Genomic DNA, 24930 nt, shown 5'->3' with positions numbered 1-24930 from the left:
TCTATCACTTGTGTGACGTTATTTCTGACTAGTTATTATTCTATTTCTCATGAAAACCCAGCTTATTTCTTGGCAATATAAACTCCATAACTTCATGACCGTTGTCTAGAACACCATAATGCCAAATACACCTGAACAAATATATTTTAATTAATATTTACACTAGCAAACATATCTATCAATATTTAACTTATTATCATTTTATCATTTTTCCATTCTTTATTACAGATTAATTGCCATATCCAAAAGACATTGAAGAACTTTAGAGCTCTAAAACCAGTTGATGCGTGTTTGAAAACCAAGTCCAGTTCCTCCAAAGTGCATGAATCTGTTTCAGAGAACAGAAGGAGTAAATTTGCAAAATAGCAGATTCAAGAAAACTTAAAAGCTCACCATAACCTGTATAAAACCTGTTTACTTGTTTTTAATTGAAATTATAATTATTGCCATTTCGAACTGCCTTCGAACATGTTTTTTTTTTCTTGGATAAATCGTTTATGATTAATTATTAGAAAACTATGAAATAAAATATAAACGATTTTTTAAGATATCCATGCTAACAACAAAAATGCAAGCCAAACAAGTAAAATTTTATTTTGATGTTTATTTGTGTTTTTATTTATTTTCTATTTTTTATTTTGCTGTATTTTTATTTCTATTTTGTATATGCATCCAATATGGTCGTTTCAAGTCCAATGTAAACAAGTTCTTGATGAGCTGTTCCCCTTAAGTAATCCAATTTACCAAATTTACACTACTAACGCTTGTTATATTGTCCCATTGACTGCTGTTCACTCTTTAACCCTTATCCTCGAGTGGCCTCAGGGCCTTGATAAGTGGCGACTCTTATGTAAAAAATAATAAATAAATAAATAAATAAAATAATGCAGTAGATGGGATATGTTAGATTACATTAAAAAAAAGAAGAAATTTCCACGTTGAAATTAGATTAAGTAGAAAGACGAAATTTCCACTAGATATTAAGATTAGAATTTTTTTCACATGCCAAAGGAAATGATGTCACGGATGTCAAGTTAACATGGAAGAATAAGCTAGTCTGATCTTTCTCTTGGCTTTTATTTTGCAGAAGACAAGCGATAATGTTTCAAAAGTATTTTTTTTTCTTCACTTACAGAGTACAGGACCTGGAATTATAAATTATTATGTATAATTCTCTTCAAAATCATTTATCAAAATGTATAATTCCTTGCAGAGAAAGTTAAATAGAAAATAAAAATGTCTATCAATATAAAAACCCTACAAAAAAAAAATGACACAACTTAGTGTTATTATTACAGCAGCAAAATCAGGTTGCTACTGCTGTTCCTATTTACAATGCCTCCCCACGGGACAGAGTTAGACACCAGGGTCGTTTTTTAACGTGGAGAAAAGGAACAAAAATAAAAACTGTCTCAGTCGTGAAAGATTTCTCCTTCACTGACAGAAAACAAGAAATTGAAGTGCAGCATCTGAAGAACAGATACTACACTTTGAGGTATTTATTTGCTGACCCACTGAGCAAATTAGGCACAAGGCCGATTTTTAAAGTGAGGAGTGAAGGGGAAATGGATAGTGACAGTTGGTATGAAGGGTTGCCCCTACATTGACCAAGGTCTTATATGTGGGGTCGCCCCCATATATGGTCTTTGCTTGCAGTATCTGCCGGAACAGATGGTATTTATTTGCTCCCCCACCGAGCAAATTAGGCACAAGGCCGATTTTTAAAGTGAGGAGTGAAGGGGAAATGGGGACCAACTCCCCGGGGAGTAGGGGAGCTGGATAGTGACAATTGGTATGAAGGGTTGCACCTACATTGACCAAGGTCTTATCTGTGGGGTCGCCCCCACATAGGGTCTTTGCTTGCAGCATCTGCCGAAACAGATACTACACTTTGATCTTGTCCCGAAAGGTTGCTACTGCTGTTAACATCTTAAGAGAAGAAGAGAGCGACAGATCACCTCCACTGCAGTCACAACAACTACTACTGCTACTGCGTGTCATCAACACGAGACTTGGTGCTTGTAAGGAATGGGAGTTTAATTCTTATGGAGGCAGGTCCGAGTACTGATGGAAAGACCGGAGTCAATCCTAGAAATGATCAAAGAAGTTTACGATTTGAAGGCCATTAAAAAACGTACAGAGAAAAACCAAACTAAGCATACAAAAAGGTTAGGTTAGGGTTGCAAAAAAAATTTAGCTCATCAAAAAAATATATAATAATAAAGTTGAAAAAATTCCCTCCAAAAATATAAAATTAAAGACAAGAAACGACTTTAAAATTGTGAAATGTATCGCTAATTTCCAGGGGTGACTTAGTTTCGAGTATTGACAGAGAATCCTGACTCCATGGGTATTGAAATCATCGAAAGCAATAAATGTACGGTTATAATATTATATTTGGTATGTTGTATGTATTCTCTTCGGACTATTGTCATTATCAACATCATTTGTCTTCATATCATTGTAAAAAGGAGGTGATAGAATTTCCCAGTATCAAGAACGTCACTGTTTTGTTCTACCTGGCGTTTTCCGGGAGCAATAAATGTAATATTACAATATTATATTTGATAAGTGGTGTATGTTAAATTTCTTTGGATTATTATCACTATCAACATCAATGTTTCTTCATATAAGAGGGGGTAACAGAATTTCTCCGTATCAAGAATGCCATTGTGGATTGTTCCGCTTGGCATTGTTCGGCGGCAATAAATGTAAGATTACAGTATTATATTTACAACTGAAAGCTTCAGTTAACGAATTACATCATCATCATCATTTTAATAATAATAATAAGAAGAAGAAGAATAATCCACGGTAGTTGAAAATTTTAAAAACACACATTAATAAGAAACTTATCACATAGTCTAACCTCATTGTAATTGTTTGATTATGTACCATTATAGACTTAACTAAATCACGAAGCTCTGGATTTTCAGGTTTTGATATCTCTGCTGACAAAATTGCATCAATTTGTTGAGCTGATCTGATCTTATCCTGATATTACAACATTATGATCATGTGGCAGTATAGTAGCCCTCTTTCTGAAATCGAATAAAATTGAATTGGCTGGCGATAACTAACTTATTAATATTGTGATTTGCACCGACTAAACACTGGCGAGCGATAACTAACTTATTAATATTGTGATCTGTACCAACCAGACACTGGCTGGCAATGAATAACTTATTATTTTTGATCTGCATCCACCATACATGGACAACTGTGGCATGCTAATAAATGCTATTCTCTAAGTTTTCAAATCAATCATAAGCTGCTCAGTAATCCGAAATTATTCTTGTTCCGGGCAAAATCCACGAACGAATTATTGGAAATAATGTTTCCCGATCTATCTTTTAAACCGCTTTAATGTTGCATCTGTTACTCCCCCTCTAAATGTTCTTTTTGTATATTATATATTTTTTGATGAGCTAAAAATGAGCTTACATAAATAAAGTATATATATATTATTTAATTGGAATTCATTATTGAGATGAGTATTATTTATTAATTTTGAAACGTCGTGAAACAACTAAGAAAAGATGAGGATAATAGTCCGCAAAAAATAAAATTAATGTGATTGCAGTGGATGCAGTTAGGAGATTCAGAGTTCCTATGCCGTCGCGGTTACCACCTAACGAAGGAATAGTTGGCCAAAACGTTGCGAAACAACAATTAATAAAGATGAGAACAATAGTCCTCAATAAATGAATTAATAAATAATACTCAAATCTCAATAATGAATTCCAATTAAATAATAGATATACCATTCGTTACAGACCCGACCATGGAAGATCAGATAATAAATAAACATGAATTTATATGACCAAAAAATGAAATCTTGATCGCCCTTCGGGGCCCGTGGCACAGTTAATAGAGACGTTGAATCTCTATGGTTCCAGGTGAGAATTGTCTGAAGATAGCAGTTTCAATCCTACCCAAAGCCGGCAAGAGGCTTACTTGACCAAAACGTGGTGAGACAACAACAACTATGGAAGGCAGTAATTGCTGAGGACGCAGTTAGGAGATTCGGAGTTCCTATCCTGTCACGTTTACCACCTGACGAAGGCCAGAGGAATAGTTGGCCAAAACGTCGTGAAACAACTAAGAAAAAATGAGGATAATAGTCCGCGGTATATAAAATTAATAAATAAAGTAGTTGAAAAAAAAAAATCATTTTTTCATACAATTCATCAGAAGTGACTTTTCCGGGGCATTTTTGTGATGTTAAAGCCATTAAATGTAGGAGTTGAAAAACGACACCTTTTCCTTACAATTAATCAGAAGGGACTTTTCCAGGGCATTTTGTAATAAATCAGAAGGGAAAATTTCCAGGGCATTTTATAATAAATCTGAGGAGACATTTCCAGGGCATTTTATAATTAATCAGAAGGGACATTTCCAGGGCATTTTATAATTAATCTGAAGAGACATTTCCAGGGCATTATATAATTAATCAGAAGAGACATTTCCAGGGCATTTTATAATTAATCTGAAGAGGCATTTCCAGGGCATTTTATAATTAATCAGAAGAGACACTTCCAGGGCATTTTATAATTAATCAAAAGGGAAATGTCCAGGGCGTTTTATAATTAATCAGAAGAGACATTTCCAGGGCATTTTATAAATTATCTGAAGAGACATTTCCAGGGCATTTTATAAGTAATCAGAAGGGAAATTTCCAGAGCATTTTTCAGAAGAGACACTTCCAAGGCATTTTATAATTAATCAGGAGAGACATTTCCAGGGCATTTTATAATTAATCAGAAGAGACATTTCCAGGGTATTTTGTCATTAATCAGAAGGGAAATTTCCAGGGCATTTTATAATTAATCTGAAAAGACATTTCCAGGGCATTTTATGAGTAATCAAAAGAGACATTTCCAGGGTATTTCATATTTAATCAGATTGGACATTTCCAGGGCATTAATTAAATCAGAAGGGACATTTCCAGGACATTTTATAATTAATCGGACGTGACTTTTCCCGAGCACTCTTGTAACGGTAAAACTTTGATACGACAAAAAACAAATAATTTTTATTAGCTTTGCCTTAAAAGCGACACCAATTTTTGTTGTTTTTTTAACGGGATTAGCATTTTTATAATAATAATAATAATAATAAGAAGAAGAAGAAGAAGAAGAAGAAGAACAAGTAGGTGGTTGTTGTTGTTGTTATTATTATTATTATTATTATTATTATTATTATTATTGGTGGCGGCGGCTCACAAGGAGCTTTCAAACAACCTGTGGTGTATCCTGGAAACTGAGTGACAATACGTCTTCCCAGATTTCCAGTACTCTCCACCTCTTTTGATAACATTTGCAAATAAATTTGCGTTATCGCAACAACTGCTTACCATTGATTTCTCGCTGGCAGCAGCCAGTAGGTCTCCACTGAAATTTGAGTAGCAATAAGTCTCTCCAAGGTCCCAGTTCTCTTCGTACTTGTCCAGCGAAGGTCTGATCAGTGCTCTCTCTCCTTGGTCTCTCCAACCTCCTTGACCCTTATCGACTATTTGGCATCGCTTTTAGGGGGGGGGCGGTGATGGGGCAATAGGAGAGGATGGGTGAGAGGATAGAGTACTTGTAGATATGCAGCTTCAATGTTCTTGGTTCCCTGTAAGACGTCTTCATGTTTTGCTTTTGCAGCAGTTTGTCTGGCCCGTGCATTTGGCTCATGTGTATTAATTAATCCCTGCATTCAGGGGTTTTCCTTAATATTTCAGCTGTTCTCATATCGTTATTCATTGTATCTTTGCAGCCATCTCTCTGATTCCAATTTCTTCCATTCTTTTTAAAAAGATTTTCGGAATTGTTCTCGGTGCTCCTACTATTATAGGTACTATCCTGGTTTTCATCATCTATGTCCCTTTTAGCTCTCTGACTAGCTCTGTGTATTTGCTTCGTTTCTCCTTTTCTTTGATATTAACCCTGTGGTCGGCTGGGACGGCAAAGTCTATGATTTTACAGGACTATACTTTCTTGTTAATTATTATGACATCCAGTCTTCTTGCTTGGATTAGTTTATCCGTTTGTATATCCACGTCCCATAGGATTTTGTGATTTTCGTTTACAAGTACTGTTGCCGGTTTATGCTTGTACCATTTGTCTGTACGTTTGAGATGCAGTTGTTTGCATAATTCCCAGTGTACTGCCTTCCCCGCTTGGTCGTGCCTGTTCTTGTATTCCTTCTGGGCCAGTTTGCTGCATTCGCTTACTATATGATTTATCGTTTCGTCTTTTTATCCACAGAGTCTGCATTTGCCGTTTTCTTGTGTTTTGTCGATCTTTACTTTGATGTGGTTGGTTCTTATCAAGTTATCTTGTGCTGCAGTTATTAGGGATTCAGTTTCTCGGTTTATGTGTCCTTTTCGCATTCATGTCCAGGTGTTTTCGTTATTCTCACTTTTTGTCATTCTAATGAACCTTCTGTGTAGTTGTTTCTCTTCCCATTTTCTTTTCTCGTTTTATCCTTTGCCTCTCTGTTTTCTGTTTCTATTTTTTTTTTTTCAGAGTCTCTTGCTGTCATAATTATCCTTTCAGTATTTTGCATTATGTATTTTTCTAGTTCTTTTTTTTTTTTTTTTTTTTTTTTTTGTCATTCACACAGTCTTTTTATACAAACCAATCCCCTCCCGCCGTCTTTCCTTTTCATGTAGAGTCGGTCAACATCGTCTCTTTATTATTAAATATTATTTCATTATCTTGAAGAAGAAGAAGAAGAAGAAGAAGAAGAAGAAGAAGAATTATTATTATTATTATTATTATTATTATTATTATTATTATTACTACTACTACTACTACGACGACGACGACGACGACGCTTATCGCTCCCGTCCGTTTAGTAAAATTTAAAAAATTGGTGTCGCTGTTGAGGCAAAGCTAATAAAAATGATTTGTCTTTCTTGGCCTTTTGGCTAAGATCAAAGTGTAGTATCTGTTCTTCAGGTGCTACATTTCTTCTCTCTCAGTGGAAGAGAAATCCTTTACGACTAAGACAATTTTTTTCTCCACGTTAAAAATGACCCTGTTGTCTAAATCTGTCCCGTGGGGAGGCATTGTGAGTAGGTACTATGTTTGATGTAACAAAGTTTAATATTAAAAAAGTAACTGGAAAAAGTTATTTCTGATTTAATTACAAAATGCCCTGGAAATGTTACTTCTGATTAATTATAAAATGCCCTGGAAAATGTCCGTTCTGATTATTTTTTTTTGTTTACTTGCCTCCCTACAAGGGCAGAATTGGACATGAGGTCGGTTATAAATTTAGGGGGAAACCAGCTCCCCAAAAGGGGCACTCTGGTCAATAACAAAAATAAAAATTGTATCAGTAATGAAGGATTTTCCTCCATTAACCAAGACCAAAAAAGGGATGATTTAAGTCACTGGAATGCTGAAACTGATACTACACTCAGAAATTCATGTTGAAGCAATGGTTGCCTAATCCCTAACCGTGTTAATATTTTTATGTATTACTTTCGAAAAGCTGCTGAAACAGTTTATGATTTAAACATTACTTTATTTCAAGTATATTTTAAGCAGTGGGTTACAGGATATGAAGTCAGTCCCGGAAATTACTCAAACCGTTTACGATTTAAACATTACTTTATTTCATGTATATTTTTAATAGTGGGGTGGGGGATATTAACTCAGTCTCGAAAATGGGTGAAACCGTTTACGCATTACACATTACTTTATTTAATGTATATTTTTAACATTGGGGTGGGAAATATGAAGTCGGTTCCGGAAATGGCTGCAACCATTTACATTTTGGTCATTACTTTATTTAATGTATATTTTTAACAGTAGGATGGAAGATAAGAAGTCGGTCCCGGAAATGGCTGAAAAAGTTTACGATTTATACATTACTTTATTTCATGTCTATCTTCAACAGTGGGTTGGGGATTATAAGTTAGTTCTAGAAGTGGCTGAAACAGTTTACTATTTAGACATTACATTATTTCATGTATATTTTTAGCAGTGGGTTTGTGATATAAAGTCGGTCCCGGAAATGGCTGAAACAGTTAACTATTTAGACATTACATTATTTCATGTATATTTTTAGCAGTGGGTTGGGGATATAAAGTCAATCCCGGAAATGGCTGAAACAGTTTACGATTAAAACATTACTTTATTTAATGTATATTTTCAACAGTGGGGTGACAGATATGAACTCAGTCCCGGGATTGAATGAGATGTGCAAAATATATACTATCAGAAAGTGTCGTCCAGTATTGAATGAGATAGGTGAATTATATATATTCGCAGAATGTGCGGCGTCACCGGGGATTGTATAAGATAGGTGAAACATATATACTATGAGAATACCCAGAATTGATTGATTTGTTTGTAATGAAATAATCAGCCCAGGCAATATATCAAAGTTATTATTTGAGTAAGGGGAAGCAACATAGTGGATTAAAGTTATGAAAATTATTGTCGAAATTAGTAACATATCAAAGAATTATGCAAAATGGCGAAATGTGAGTTACTTGATTGGTGTGTTTGTAATGATATAATAAGCCCATACAATATATCAAATATATTATATAAGTAGGAGGGAGAGGCATAATGTGGGTTTTTAATTATAAAAATTATTGTCGAAATTAGTAACATATCCAGGATTATGAACAACGATTAAATGTGAGTTAATCGATTGTGTGTTTATAATAAAATAATCAGCCCAGGAAATATATCAAAGTAATTATGTTAGAAAGAGAGGGCGATAAGGATGGTTTAAAGTATGAAAAATAATTGTTGAAATTAGCAACATATCCAAGAATTATGAAAAATGTAATATGTTATTTAATGCATTAGTGTGTTTGCAATGAAATAATCAGACCAGACAATATTGCAAAGTTATTATTTTAGTAAGTGGGGCAATGATGTGGGTTAAAATGATGAAAAATGATTGTCGACATTATTAATATATCTAAGAATTATGAAAAATGACAAAATGTGAGTTAATTGATTGGTGTGTTTGAAATGAAATAATCATTCCAGATAATATATCAAAGTTATTATTTTAGTAGTGGGGGGTTGATAATGTGGGTTACAATATTTTTAAAAAATTATCGAAATGAGTAACATATCCAAGAATTAAGAAAAATGATGAAGTATGAGTTAATTGATAGTTGTGTTTTTTTATGAAATAATCAGCCCAGACAATATACCAAAGTAATTTTTTAGTAAAAGAGGGCGACGATAATGTTTTAAATTATAAAAATTATTGTCGAAATTAGTAACATATCCAAAAATTACGAAAAATGACGAAATGTGATTTAATTGATTGGTGTGTTTATAATAAAATAATCAGCCTAGACAATATATCAAAGTTATTATATAAGTAAAGGGGAAGAACATAAGGATGGTTTAAATTATGAAAAATTATCGTCAAAATTAGTAACATATCTAAGAATTACGAAAACATGATGAAATATTAGATAATTGATTGGTGTGTTTGTAAGGAAATAATCAGCCTAGACAATATATCAAAGTTATCATTTAGTAAAGAGGGATGGGCGAAAATGTGAGTTAAAATTATGAGAAATGATTGTCGAAAGTAACGTATCCAAGAATTATGAAAAATGATTAATAAATGTGACTTCATGCATTAGTGTGTTTGTAATAAAATGATAAGCCCAGACAATATTTCAAAGTTATTATTTTATAAAGGAGGGGGCGATAATGTGGGTATAAATTATGAAAAGTGATTATCGAAATTAGTAACATATCCATGAATTATGAAAAATGATGAAATGGAGGTTAATTGATTAGTGTTTGTAAAGAAATAATCAGCCCAGCAAATGTATCAAAGTTATTATTTTAGTAAGGTTGGGCGACAACGTACGTTTAAATTATAAAAAAATATTGTCGAAATTAGTAACATATCCAAAAATTACGAAAAATAATGAAATGTGAGTTGATTGATGTGTGCGTTTGTAATGAAATAATCAGCCTAGACAATATATCAAAGATATTATTTTAGTAAGGTGTGCGATATGGTGAGTTTAAACGATGGAAAATTATTGTCAAAATTAGTACCATATCCAAGAATTATTAAAAATGATGAAATGTGAGTTAATTGATAGTTGTGTTTTTTTTTTTATAAAATAATCAGCCAATACAATATATCAAATTTAATATTTTAGTAAAGGGGGGGAGCGATAATGTGGGTTGAAATTATGAAAAATTATTGTCGAACATAGTAACATATTCAATAATTATGAAAAATGAAAAATCATAAAATGTGAGTTAATTGACCGGTGTGTTTGTAATGAAATAATCAGCACAGGAAATATATCAAAGTTATTATTTTAGTAAGGTGGCGATACAGTTTTGATAAAAAAGTAGAATAATATGATTGTGCCTTCATTCATGCTGAACAGAACGCTCACAGCATGCGCAGCAACAATATATTACATATGAAAAATGCTGGTGTGGAATTTCCATAGGTCCCGCTAATTATTATTATTATTATTATTTATTTATTTATTTTATTTATTTATTCATTTTCAATATATTAAAACAAGAGAAAAGAATGGGCTGGGAGGAGAAGAATAAGAGGTTTGAGGAGAGCAGGAGGACAGGGCAGATAAAAAGAGAGAAAGACAGAAAGGGAGAGAAAGAGAAGTTTTGATATAAAGGTTGTTACACTTCTGAATTTCTATTTTAATTTTTATGGCCCCGAACAATACTGTGTGGCTCTGCTATTTATTATATAAAGGGTAACTTCCGTGTGTGTGTGTGTGTGTGTGTGTGTGTGTGTGTGTGTGTGTGTGTGTGTGTGTGTGTGTGTGTGTGCAACTAAAATTAAAAAAAACACAAAGTTGGTATATTCTTGATCAGTGTTGCCCTGGATGAATAATATCTAAAATTTTAGAACTAGATTTTCTCAAGGGGCGGGTCGTTTTTTCAGCTATTTGGAAAGAAAACATCAACCCAATTTTTAAGTGTGTTCAGCTAAAGCGAAATAGGCTGAGCAAAGGAAAAAGAAGTGGGTTGGAGGGAGAAGGAGGGTGAAAACGGGGTAGGGGAAAGATAGAAAGAGAAAGACGAATAGAGAAAGGTAGAGTAATGTGAATAATAATAGAAATGTATTACACTATTGCCCCGGGCAACGCCGGGTAACTCTGCTGTAAGAAGATAAAAAAATTCTTAACTGTAATGCTACACAAGCATCTCTATAGAACGCTCTATCGGACCGTTTGTCAAGCTTAAATTTAAAATAGCATTTCCGATGTATCTACTTATTTCTACTGGAAGCTCTGTCCGTTCGTCGAGCTTAAGTTTGAAAGAGCAGTTACATCACTAGACACAAACTACCTGGCAAATAGACGCGGTGAACCAAGTGCAAGAGAGATTAAAACAATTGCACAGAAGCTACCTTTTATATAATAAATAACAGCGCTACATAGTATTGTCTGGGATCATAAAAAAAATAGAATAAAATTTAAAGTGTAACAATATTTATAGCAAAACTTCTCTTTCTCTCTTTTCGCCTACCCCATCCTCCTTCTCTCCCAAAATGGTTAGAATCTTAAAAAGATCTCTTTGTAGGACTATATGGGATAGCGAGTGAAGTGTCTGGCATCCAGTAGGATACCTCATATCCAGCTTGCACAAAATGATAAGAAAAAAAAAGAAGAAGAAAAAGAACTATAGAGCATCGAGAGTATGATAAGCTGAGATTCTACACCTGTCTTGGAAGAGAAACGATCGTAGTTGAAATGCTTTTATGGGGATTCTTGTGGTTAACAAGACATGGCTTTGACAACTCCTATCACACACTTCATAGATTCACACATCCCCACTTTTTCTACATTTCTACATACTATCTTGAGTTTCACAAGGTCTATCTTGGTTGCATAAAAATGTTCAGTATCCTCGTAAATTTGCTTGCTTATGATCAAGACGTTAAGGACTCGCAATTCTTAGCAGGAATACCAAAGTATATTAAACTTTTTTTTTTCTTTTTTTTTTTAATTCCATTTTTACCCCAAACAAGGCACAGTGCCACTTTGATGTATGGGACTACTACCGGGGACATAAGTTGCAGAGATACTATATAGGGAGTTGAGCAGCAGGATGTCTGTTCACATTACATTTGAACTTTTGCATGTGAGTACAGTTGGAAAAGCAGAAATCCGGAAGGGAGTTCCAAAGTCTAGCAGTTCTAGGGAAGAAACTATTAAAGTAGAAGGCTTTGCTTACATCTAGGGATCTCTATTGTGTAGGGGTGGGATTTTGCTGCTTGTAACGTTCATCGGGGGCAGTTACGTCGAGGGGGTACAAGGGTTTGTAGTTCGTCAGAGCATCCGCCATTAAAATACTTGTAGAACAGGCAGAGTGATGCAACATTTTGTCGTCCTTGACTTTATCTAAAAATCGTGGTTTGGGTTAGTCTTTTGCCAGAAAGAAGGACACCATAAAATAACTGTTTATGGAGTTTACGTTCGTCAAACAGGACAAGATGACCAGTACAACGCATTTGGTCCTTAGTCTCAATCGCCACTATTTTTGAAGTTATTAAATGTGTTAAGTTTAAACCAAGACACCCTGCATATATAATAAAGAATGAAAACAAAAATATGGCAATAAAAAAGAGGTATCATTTGCTATAAGAGTGAATGTTTGAAAATTTTACCAAATAATTGTTTTTAGGCAAATACAAAAGTAACCATTGAAGAAAGGTAGAATAAAAAAAAATTTACAAAAAGTTAAGATTTAGAAAGAAGAACTCACTTGTGTTCCAAATTTCATAACATAAAAACATGCACATATATATAAAATAAAATACGTATTAGATACGTTTGAAACCAAAACCAACGCATTGTTATGAAAAAAAAAACAAAAAAAAAAGATATTTATTTTTGTTTGAAATTTATGAATATATTTCGAAGTTACACTTCATCCTCAGTATTTCTTCCTTTTTTTTTGTTGTGCCATGTTGTTGTCGGAGCAGAGAATCAGTAAATAGAAGTTTGTTGTTTTTCACGGTAGTATTTTTAAATGTCTGAATAGTGTGTTGGTCACGCGGTATTCATATTAGGGGTGTGTCTTCCTTGATAGAAGCGTTGATTAAGTTTGAATAAATAAAATGGGTATTAAATACGTTTGAAGCCAAAACAACGCATTGTTACGAAAATAAACAGATATTTATTTTTGTTATAAATTTATGAATGTATTTCGAAGTCAGACTTCATCCTCAGTACTTCTTTCTTTTTTCTTTTTCCTATTCCCTGCTCCAACAACAACATGGCAAAAAAAAAGGAAGAAATACTGAGAAATATACCAGAAACTGTGCACATTGTTTCTATAAACACACGACGATCCTTATCCATGAAATTCTTTATTTGGCCAATCAACTCTGGTGTTTAGTTCCTTACTCCCCCTACACCTTTCATCATCCTTCACAGACTCCCTACCTTCTTTGAATCTCTAAAGCCACTCAAAAACTGATGGTCGATTTATGCAAGATGGTCGAAAAGTAGTCTGAAGCATTCCATGCATATCTGTGGCGTTTTTTCAAGTTTAAAACATAATTTTATTGCATATCTTCTAAAGTGTTCTCACATCCAGATTGCATTTTGAAATTCAACAGCTGTGACAATCAGGCTTTAGTAGGATGTATTCCAATTCTTGCTGTAGCTGTTCATTTGAAACTGAAATCATAAAAATGGGTCAAGCATCTCATAAGACATATAGCAATAACATACTGAATTTTCAAGAGACAACAACAATTTTAAATGCCTGTCAAAAAAAATATCTCAGGAAACTTATTGAAGGCACCTCGTATAAACACCTAACTTCATAAAGAGAGATAAACAATTAGTTTGAAATTTATCTGCATTTACTTTTGTATTCTCTAAATAAACAAAATTAGTTTCATTTCTTGCATTTTTTTTATTCCAATCTATCACAAAATATTTATTTTTAATTCCAATATACCAGAAAATATTTATTTTTAATTCAAATATATCACAAAATATTTATTTCTAATTCAAATATACTACGAAATATTTATTTTTAATTCAAATATACTACGAAATATTTATTTCTAATTCAAATATACTACGAAATATTTATTTTTAATTCAAATATACCACAAAATATTTCTTTCTAATTCAAATATATCACAAAATATTTATTTTTAATTCAAATATACTACGAAATATTTATTTTTAATTCAAATATACTACGAAATATTTATTTTTAATTCAAATATACCACAAAATATTTATTTCTAATTCAAATATATCACAAAATATTTATTTTTAATTCAAATATATCACAAAATATTTATTTCTAATTCAAATATACCACAAAATATTCATTTTTAATTCAAATATACTACGAAATATTTATTTTTAATTCAAATATACCACAAAATATTTATTTCTAATTCAAATATATCACAAAATATTTATTTTTAATTCAAATATACTACGAAATATTTATTTTTAATTCAAATATACTACGAAATATTTATTTTTAATTCAAATATACCACAAAATATTTATTTCTAATTCAAATATATCACAAAATATTTATTTTTAATTCAAATATATCACAAAATATTTATTTCTAATTCAAATATACCACAAAATATTCATTTTTAATTCAAATATACTACGAAATATTTATTTTTAATTCAAATATATCACAAAATATTTATTTTTAATTCAAATATATCACAAAATATTTATTTTTAATTCAAATATATCACAAAATATTTATTTTTAATTCAAATATATCACAAAATATTTATTTTTAATTCAAATATACTAGAAAATGTGGAGTTTGGTTTTGACTAAAGCACTTTGATCAGATAGGTGTCTCCCTTTAGATATAAAATGCGTTTGATGTTTTACCAATGAAATCTTTTGTGCTGTTTCATGCCATGAATGGCAAACGTCCAAGTTTCAGAGTAAGAATAACAACAGGCGTGTTTGATATACTGACATTTTAATTGCCGGGGTTATATCACCATCAGATCAGGCTCTATCTTTAACCTAACAAACGCCTCTATTGGCTTGTCTGACTCTGCATGATAATAGATAAACAGCTATCTTCACAGGTTCTCCATACAGATCGCAAAGTGGCAGGATTGTACAAATTAGTGTTAGCTAATCCAAAGCAGTGACGAACATTTGTGATGAGATCCACGATTGATTGCATATCCTCTGGAAAGTGTGTCACTGACTCGGCATCATTAACATATAACTGTTCTACTTTTTTTTATTATTATTAAGAAGGCATTAATCGCGTGCTCTCGTGTAATGAATGAATGCGTGAATGTAGGATTGACATGAAATTCTTAAAGATAAACTAAAATGACCGAAAAATGGGCTGAAATGGCTTAAATAAATAAAAAGGAAATGACTTTAATGAACTTAAGGATGAATTGAATGACCTTAAGAATGACTTGAATGCTTAAAAAATAAATGGAATCCTTAAAAAAACAACTCGAATGATCTGGAGAATGACTTGAATGGCCTTGAGACTGACTGGTTGTACAGTGGGTGATCATTTTACATTAAATTAATACAGAAAAGTGATCCCCCACTTTATATCACGAAGTTACAAACATAAGTACTGCATGTAGTAAGAACAGAACGAGGAGTAGGGGAGTTGGATAGTGACAATTGGTATGAAGGGTTTCCCCTACATTGACCAATGTCTTATATGTGGGGTTGGTATTTATATGCTCACCCACCGAGCAAATTAGGCACAAGGCCGATTTTTAATGTGAGGAGTGAAGGGGAAATGGGGACCAGCTCACCGGGGAGTGCGGGAGCTGGATAGTGACAATTGGTATGAAGGGTTGCCCCTACATTGACCAAGGTCTTATATGTGGGGTTGGTATTTATTTGCTCCCCCACCGAGCAAATTGAGCAAAGGCCGATTTTTAATGTGGGGAGTGAAGGGGAAATGGAGACCAGATGCCTGGGGAGTAGGGGAGCTGGATAGTGACAACTGGTATGAAGGGTTGCCCCTACATTGACCAATGTCTTATATGCGGGATTGGTATTTATTTGCTCCCCTACCGAGCAAATTAGACACGAGGCCGATTTTTAATGTGAGGAGTGAATGGGAAAGGGGGACCAACTCCCCGGGGAGTAGGGGAGCTGGATAGTGACAATTGGTAAGAAGGGTTGCCCCTACATTGACCAAGGTCTTATATGTGGGGTTCGATTTATTTGCTACCCCACCGAGCAAATTAGGCGCAAGGCCAATTTTTAATGTGAGGAGTGAAGGGGAAATGGGGACCAGCTCCCCGGGGAGTAGGGGAGCTGGATAGTAACAATTGGTATGGAGAGTTTTTCCCTACATTGACCAAGGTCTTATATGTGGGGTTGTCTTCACATATGGTCTTTGCTTGCAGTATATGCCGGGCAGATACTACACTTTGATCTTGGCCAAAAGGGCAAGAAAAGGGTATTTATTTACTCCTCCACCGAGCAAATTAGGTAAAAGGCCGATTTTTAATGTGAGGAGTGAAAGGGAAATGGGGACCAGCTCCCCGGGGAGTAGGGGAGCTGGATAGTGACAATTGGTATGAAGGGTTGCCCCTACATTGACCAAGGTCTTATATGTGGGGTAAGATTTATTTGCTTCCCCACTGAGCAAATTAGGCACAAGGCGTTTTTTTTATGTGGAGAGTGAAGGAGAAATGGGGGATCAACTCCCCGGGGAGTAGGGGAGCTGGATAGTGACAATTGGTATGAAGGGTTTCCCTTACATTGACCAAGGTCTTATATGTGGGGTTGCCCCCTACATATGGTCTTTGCTTGCAGTATCTGTCGGATCAGATACTACACTTTGATCTTCATATGTAATTTATTTCGTGAAAATGAAAATTACAATCAAAATAAATCAATGTAAAATTAAAATAAATTAAAAGTAAAATTCCAATTTACAAAACAAATTTAGTTCACAAAGCCCTATAAGAAGTGGGTGGGAGAGTGTTGCAGAGTCTTTGTTACTAAAGTGAAAATGGAGTCTTTGGCGACTTTACTCTTGACTGGCAACATTTACCACAATACCTCATTCACTCTGAGGACTCTAAACTCTCTAATGAAAATCCCCAGCGTTTTTACAAAAAAGGATATATATACAATTTCTGTGTGTGTGTGTGTGTGTGTGTGTGTGTGTGTGTGTGTGTGTGTGTGTGTGTGTGTGTGTGTGTGTGTGTGTGTGCATAATTTTTTTTTTTTATTAAAATGTGTGTGTGTGTGTGTGAAAAAGTTTAATTCATTGGAAAATAAAAAAGTTCTAGAATTTGGAAGAGAAACAGTTCGTGTTGGGGAGTGGGGAATCTAAAAAAAAAATACAAAAAATAAAATATCTTAGTGCATTGTTAGTAAGGTCCCTCCCTGAGCTAATCTAGAAAGTTAGATCACCTACTGTTTTCCAGGGCACCAAAAACAAGTGGGAAGATCCCTAGGGGGGATTGGGAAGAATTCTTATCGGGTGTAGGGAGGAAAAATAAATAATTGTCAAAAACAAGAAAGGGGAAGGAGGGGTGGGGGGAATTAGGCGGCGACCTTCGAGTAGGGGTTGACCAGGGGGTGATAAAACAAAAAGATAGGGGGAGGTAGTGGTAGGGTAGCCTCGGAAGATTCTCTAGTGCAAAAAAAAAAAACAATCAGGGGACAGGATCTCATTTGTACCACCAGTCAAGAGCCTTTTTACTTTTTATTTGTCTAACCTAGCGGGATGGGCTCCATAGGACCCAGTACTGCGTGTGCCATGCTTATGGTGGTAACACGAATTCAAACTTGGCACCTCGTCGGATGCACAAGCTAGTGTCATGCACCCACCTCTTGTCAAAAGCCACTCGAAGCAACCTCTTCTAATCGCATCTGATCTTTACTTTAAGCAGATGTTTAAAGTAGACGATCAGATCCCGATCCGGAACAGATATCCCTTCGCGGACTCGCTTGAGGCGTGTGATCCATATGACCATCCTCACTACTGCTAGTATCGTTAGAAAAACCATTCTTTTCTCCCTAGGCAGCGGCGGATCAATGTTCTCCACAAAATATGACTCGTCGAGTTCAAGCCAGCACTTGGCATCGATGTGAGCCGTTGTCTCGTTGACATACCCTAGGAGCGTCTTGAGCCTGCTGCAGCGGAAAAAGGCATGACCGGCTGTTTCCCTCATGTCTTCATCGCAACGCAGGCAGTAGATCCGGGTTTCTTCATTGTACAGGTTGAGTTCTTTGAGGAGGGGGCAGTGCCTTCTGGATAATTCGCCAGGTAAGGGAAAATTCAGAGTTTGTAAGAAAGTCCCGTCCTGGCGCCCAGCTCCACTGGGAGCGAACCTCCTCTGACGACATCCCCGTACATTTCACTAGCTGTTCCTTTGTGCTATGCCCCATTAGCTCCCGATAAAGCCTGTATCTAGACTGTTCGAAGACACTGACTTCCGGCAACGCTCTAAGTGTGGACCGGCATTCGACGTAGAATGTTATATATAGGGGTTTCATTATTATTATTATTATTATTATAATTATTATTATTGTTGTTGTTGCTGTTATTGTTCGTTGTTAGGAAGTCTTATTAAAAGTGAGTCTTAGAGAGTCTTATTAAGAGAGATGTTGCATTCTGTGTTCGTGTTATGAAGAGATTCATATATATAAAATGTTCATACTTAGAAGTGTAGTAGAAGCTCTTTGAGTGAAGAGACAGTGTTGAGACAGTCTTAATGTTCACATTGTAGATATGAGGTGTAGAGAAATTGTGTATGTGAAGATGTAGAGACATTGTGTATGTGAAGACATTTTAAAACACAGGATATATAAGACATATAATGACAATTTCACTTTACCTTTTGGTAGAATTACAACACAAAGACGACGTTTATAAAAACACATGATGCGTTTATTTCCATGGACTGGTCGGTGGTTTTCTTAGTCATGAATTCAAAGTTTTACATTCTATGTTTCAAACGTGACCGTCTCGCTTCCAGACGTTCGACTGTCCATCTCTGGACTCCAGACTGTCGTCTGTCGTCCTCAGACTCTCTGCTTAACTCTAAAGTTTCTAACTATATCGAGAACTTCCCATTTTCCATGACGTCATACACATGTTAAAACATGTTTCTTCTTTCACGTGTTCTGGAAATGCGTGTCCAAAAAAAGAATTTTAACCTATATTTCCAGGAACCTATATTTCTAATATGTTAAAAACATGTTTATTAAATTATCTTATAGTTGCATTCTTCAATTCAATTTCATAACAGAATTGACAAATGCACATTCCTTTTCTTAAAACTATTTTATCTCTAAGCTACACAATGGTTTGTTTTTACATTCCATTTTCTAATTCTCTCTCGTAATCTATTTCTAAACCTAAATTACGAGGTTCGAATTTCGTCTATTCTATTTCATTTTCATTTTAACTAAATCTCTCTATTTTTATACTTACATGAAAAGGGGACAGCCCTTATCATGTAACATCCCTCCCTTCCATATTTGCAAAAAAAATGCACACATTTTTTAATTTTAGTACATTTTTTTTTAATATTTACACAACCACACGGCTAGGAAAGATCAGGCTAAAAAAAAAAAATCTCTTTTAGTCAGCCCTCCACGACCGACTTCACAATTATTATATTTTTTATAAAATCAGAACCTTTCTGATCTTCTTGGCATTTACTTTTTGGGTGTAGGGTCTTTACCTATGATTCACATCAGCTACTTTCCAGCCACCCATATGCCGCAGATTAGAGGTTTCCACCTCCCTCGAAATGGACGACTCCCTTCGTCCCAAAAGTGTCCTGATCGTCTCTTTCCACATGGTTAGTCTTATCAAGTATGGCTTTGTTTTTTATTCTATAACTATCTTATACAGGACATACCAAAGCTCATAACTAATCTTCTTGGTTGGCTTTAACTATCAAGATATACCTTTTTTTTCTCTCATACGGATTCACTCGGATTTCCTTGCTTGGATTCTTGAAACTTCGACGAGGATTTAGAAATATCACCCCTAACTAACACCTTTTTCCCACACCAAATACGTAAATTGCGCTCTAAATTCTATCTAATAGCCCAATTTCTTGTGATTTTCTTTTCTCTCACAAGAGCTTCCAAGATCCAGCAGATATATCCCACATTTATGCCTTTCTAAAAAAATAATACAAGCTTATATCTTTCTTACATAATCTACGGTATATTTTTGCCTGTCTCTCACCTCATTAAGCTATATGTGATTGCCTCGGGACTACCTATCATCGGTTTACTGGTCCCCTTAAGAATTTTCGTATTCTTTCCAACGTCTGTTTATTAATTAAGCCAAGTCTTACCACTTGCTTGGAGTCATTACGTGCGACCAGCTTATTTTAAGCACTTAATTATCACAGGTTTCCAAATTTTTCGAATAGGGGCACATCTTGTGCTTATCAATCCCTACCAAGTCACTTTTCTTGGAAAAAAATTATAGGATCTCTAAAAAAAAAAAAAAAACAAATGCTAAAAAAAACATCTTTCTTACGGCTTATCACATCTAAAAACTCTCTAAATACCCGTTTACGTAATTTTAATTCTTGTCCCCCTTCTAAAATTCTAACTGGATCTGTATACGTCTTAACTAGTTTTATTTTCTCCTAGACTGTTTAAATCTAATGCATATTTACTAATGACTTTGAATTCCTGCTGTGAAAATAATAACATTTACATTAAGTACAAATTTACAATATTGTTCAACATCAACACATTTTCAAAAGAAAATACCTTAATACATTTAAATATTTTGCAACAAAACAAAAAAAAAAAATAAATAAAAATTCGTTATATTATACATTTCAAAAGTCCGTTAACACAAAACAAAAAATTGTCTCTTTTTCAAAGACCAGAACAATTAAAACACACTAAAAAGCCGAAAATATTCACAATGAGCAGAAATTTGATTTTTATTTCTGCATCCTTCTTTTTGCTATAGTGTATTTTATTTAATTTATTTATTTATTCATTTTTCCTTTTAATACTCGAGAATTTTAAATGTACTTTCGACTTTTGACACTAAATTGTTATTTATTATGATTGACAGTATAGCTCTAAACAATTCAGACATTAACACACATTCTTATGAATGACACGCTGTCCTATTTTCTATTTGTGTGCGGCCGTATATTTCAAAACCATATTATCCGAATTCAACAATTTTTCTCTTGTTTTTATTTTATTTATGAATGAAATATTCGTGGGTTGTTTTTTTTTGAACTGACCGTATCTCTATTATCATTCATTACGGCATATCGGCCTTTTTTTTTTAAAAATATTTTCTTGTAAACTTTAGTTTTCTGTGTGCGTGTATGTTCAAATTTTTTTTCTTTTTGTTCGCATTTCTGTGAGCATGTAATGTTTTTTTCGTGGTATTATTTATTTATTTATTTAATTATCTTGGACCCTTTTAAAACGTTGTGTTTCTTTTTTTTATTTTTCCGTGGTAACCAAAGTTTTTTTTGTTTTTTGTTTTTTTTAAACCCACCCTTGCTGGGTGGTCTGGTCGCTTACGGCTCCAAATTGTGTTTGTTATATAGTTCATTATTATTATTATGATTATTCTTTTTGTTGTTGGTGTTATTGTTCGTTGTTTTGAAAATCTTATTAAAAGTGAGTCTTAGAGAGTCTTATTATGAGAGATGTTGCGTTCTGTGTTCGTGTTATGAAGAGACCGAGGAACCGGACCGGGCTGTCGGTCTAACTAAAGATGCTCGGAAGCGAATTTACTCCGATCCAGGCATCTAACCGCAGACCCACCGACTTACTGCGATTGAAGACGGTCCAATAACTTCTTCGCATCGAGCGAGCGCCTCGGTGACCACTTGAATGTCTGTGGAGCAAGACACGGACACGGTGACATCATCGGCGAACGCGGAAACCCTGGTTCATGTGTCTCCAGGGGTAGCTATCCTGTGCAGGACTGGTGTAGTCGCCTCATCCCTTAACTTGCGAAGGAGGGGTTCCAACGCCAGGACGTACAAGAGAGGTGACAGCGGACAACTCTGTCGCACCGACCGGGAGACGGTGAAAGACTCTGACAGCTTACCGTTGATCTGCACCGCTACTACCATCGGCCTGTCATACAGTACAGAGATCCACTTGCGGAAGTCCGGATTAAATCCGGCGGCCTCCAGCACAGATCCCAGGAACCGATGGTCCACCCTATCGAAAGCCTTGGACTGATCCAAACTGATCAGTGCGGCCTCGGCGTCGTCTTCTGTCCCCTCTATGATTGTGTGTATCAGATGAAGATTGTCCTGAATCGATCTCCCCTTCACAGCATAGCTCTGGTCTGGTTCGATCAAGTCAGTGATGACAACCTGCAACCGATTCGCGAGAACCTTTAACTCTGTGTTTAGCAGAGTCAATGGCCTAAAATCGTCTAAATCTTCCTCCCCACCATGCCGTTGACCTTTCCTCAGCAACATGATCACTGTCTTGATCACCTGCCCAGGGATGGAGCCCTGAACAAACCAATGGTTGAACATATCCTTCAGAATAAGGACCAACATGGGCGACAGCCTCAAGTAGAATTCTTAGGGTAGACCATCAAGCCCCGGGGACTTGTTGCAGCCAACCTGCTTCAACGCAGTAATGATCTCATGTTCCGCAACAAGACCATCACAGCTAGCTGCTCGAGCCACCATAAGGCAGGGAGAGTCGGCCAAATAGCTGCCAAACTCTTCGACCCTGAGTCTGGGTAGTTGGGTGAAGTGCTCCGATAGATGCTTTTGTAACCCCTCGCAAATCTCCTGCGTCGACACGAGGGCGTGCCCTTCCAGGTCGTTCACTTTTCGAATGTACTCGTCTGAACCGTGCCTCAGAGTAGCCTTATGCTCCACAGCGTCTACATTAACCGCTTCGTTCGAGACTTTCATTAGCCTAGCCCTAACTATCTGGCTCTCGTAGCACTCGCTAGCCAAGCGGTTGAGGTCTTATTTAGCTAGTGCTATCTCTAGGGGCCCCCCCTACACCACCCGGGTCAGCCTATTCTCTATACACTTCTTGGCCTTAGCCTTATCTAGCATGAGGTGTTGGCTGTACTGGACCGAGAAGCGTCTAATCTTAGCCTTGTGACTAACCCACCACTTACTCCCGGTAACCGCCCCCACTAATGCCCGTTGGATTATCTCTGTAACCTTCAACCGGTAGTCCTCCAGCTCCAACAAGGTGTTGTTGAACTTTCAGTATTCGGCCAGTTTGGGCCTAGAGATCAAGTTCAGATGGGCCATAACTAGTTTATGGTCCGAGTGTCCTAAAAAGTGGAACGTGTGGCAAGATAGGAAATCTACATCGCCTCTTCTAACTAACATCCGATCCAAGTAAGTACTTGGATGGGAAGGCGCATTAGGATGCCATGTCCACATCTCCCGCCCGGGTGATTCACGCAAAATCTATTGACCAGGTCGCACAAAGCCATCAGGTCAGACAGACTGCTGTCACACCACACCGACCTGCTAGTCCCCCCGATCTTATCTATCTTGGGATCAAGGATGGCATTCCAACCACCCATTAAGACTACCCTCTACGGATCATCTATAAAGCCCTCCACCCGTCGAAAGAAGGAAGCCCTTTCCACAGCAGAATTAGGTGCATAAACTGCAACTATCCGAAACACACTGCTATTAACGGCAACATCGACGACAATCGCCCGCCCGTCCTTGTCTGCATGAACAACATTCACCGACGCTGATAGGGTGCGATTTACTAGCAAGGAGATTCCACGACTATAGGTATTGCCATATGCTGAGTAAACATCGTAGTCGTTCACCAGCACCTGACAATCCCCGTCACAAATAAAGTGGGTCTCCTGTATAGCGGCAATATCTACCTTGAGGGACACCAGATCTCTCAGCACGTGCGCGGCCTTGTTTCGACATCTGAGGTCCCTCACATTATAAGTAGCCAAGTTTAAAGCCATAGTCACCTACCTTTTTCAGTGTTACACACGGGCCTAAAATCCCCGGGGGTGAGGACGTAGCAGGCTTGTCCAAGGCTTCGGGTCAGTAATTCAGCTGAGGGTGATCAATTCTTGGCCACGCCTCCCACGTCCAGGGGAAAGGTTATTTTGAGTGCCCTGTAAAAGGAGGGGTGGATGTAAACAGGGACTCTGCTCTCACATTTGTAAAATAAATTGTTCAGCGAAGGATGCTCCATGTCCACCAGCTGCTGGCCCGGGATTGCATCCTTCGAGACATCTATCATGGCCCAGAGAGGCTCTGTCCTGGAATCCTTGTTGACCCTAACAAATGTGGTCAACAAGGGAGCGTTTTTGAAGTTGGTGGGATCGGTGATATTGTCCCCACCGACATAGGTAAAGTTCCTTAGTTGGTTGTAACGGACCTTCTGCTGGCCTTTCAGCGATGGTGTTGCCTGCAGAGGGCCCGTCTCACATATCCTTCCTCCTGGAAGGAAGGGGAGTTTTTTTGTCCGCTCCGTGTTGACAGTCGTGGTTGGGGTTGGTTTCTCTTTAGCGGGGGGAGGAGGAGTAAGGGAGGAGAAAGTGGGGGTGGGCGTGTCGGATGTAGGGGTGTTTGGTGCTGGGGGTGTTACTTTTGGGGGGGCGTTATTTGTCCTTTCTGGGGATGGGTTGCATGCTAGAGTTCTGGAGGGTTTGGGGATGGAGGCGGCCTTTTGCTCTGGCTGTTTGGGGGTTGGGGTTATGGGGAGATCAGCCTCGGCGTTATAAACTTTGTCTTTTGGAGTGGGGGTGTTTCTCTTCGTCTTCCTGCTCTTCCTCCTCTTTTCTGTCTCTGCTGTCTTTGCTGTTTCTGCCACTGCTGATGCTGTGGTCTCCTCTTCTTCCGACGCGATCTCTTCCTCTGAGTTTTGAAGTTTCCTCTTGTTTGACGAAGAGGGCGCTGGGATGTCCATGGGTGTGTTGTCTGGTTTGTTGATGGTCACTGGTGGTTCGGGAA

At 36.3% G+C, this 24930-nt stretch overlaps 1 protein-coding gene and 1 pseudogene across 2 annotated transcripts in view; both read left to right on the top strand.

The window, feature by feature from the left end:
• Positions 1-606, top strand: part of LOC145239823 (tetratricopeptide repeat protein 16-like) — a 112403-nt gene extending 111797 nt beyond the window's left edge. For both annotated transcript variants that reach the window (XM_080103354.1, XM_080103355.1), the window contains exon 12: positions 229-606. In XM_080103354.1, coding sequence (XP_079959480.1) covers positions 229-366 — 138 coding nt within the window. In that variant the 3' untranslated portion in view covers positions 367-606. The remainder of the gene's footprint in view (positions 1-228) is intronic.
• A 6289-nt stretch (positions 607-6895) lies between these two features.
• LOC145240483 (U2 spliceosomal RNA) lies at positions 6896-7030 on the top strand (annotated as a pseudogene).
• The last annotated feature ends 17900 nt before the right edge of the window (positions 7031-24930 follow it).

Source organism: Euprymna scolopes, chromosome 19, assembly GCF_053919585.1.
Source record: "Euprymna scolopes isolate OS-2025 chromosome 19, ASM5391958v1, whole genome shotgun sequence".
NCBI lineage: Eukaryota > Metazoa > Mollusca > Cephalopoda > Sepiida > Sepiolidae > Euprymna > Euprymna scolopes.
Note: the sequence above shows the minus strand (reverse complement) of the source record. Positions and strands in the feature narration are given on the sequence as shown.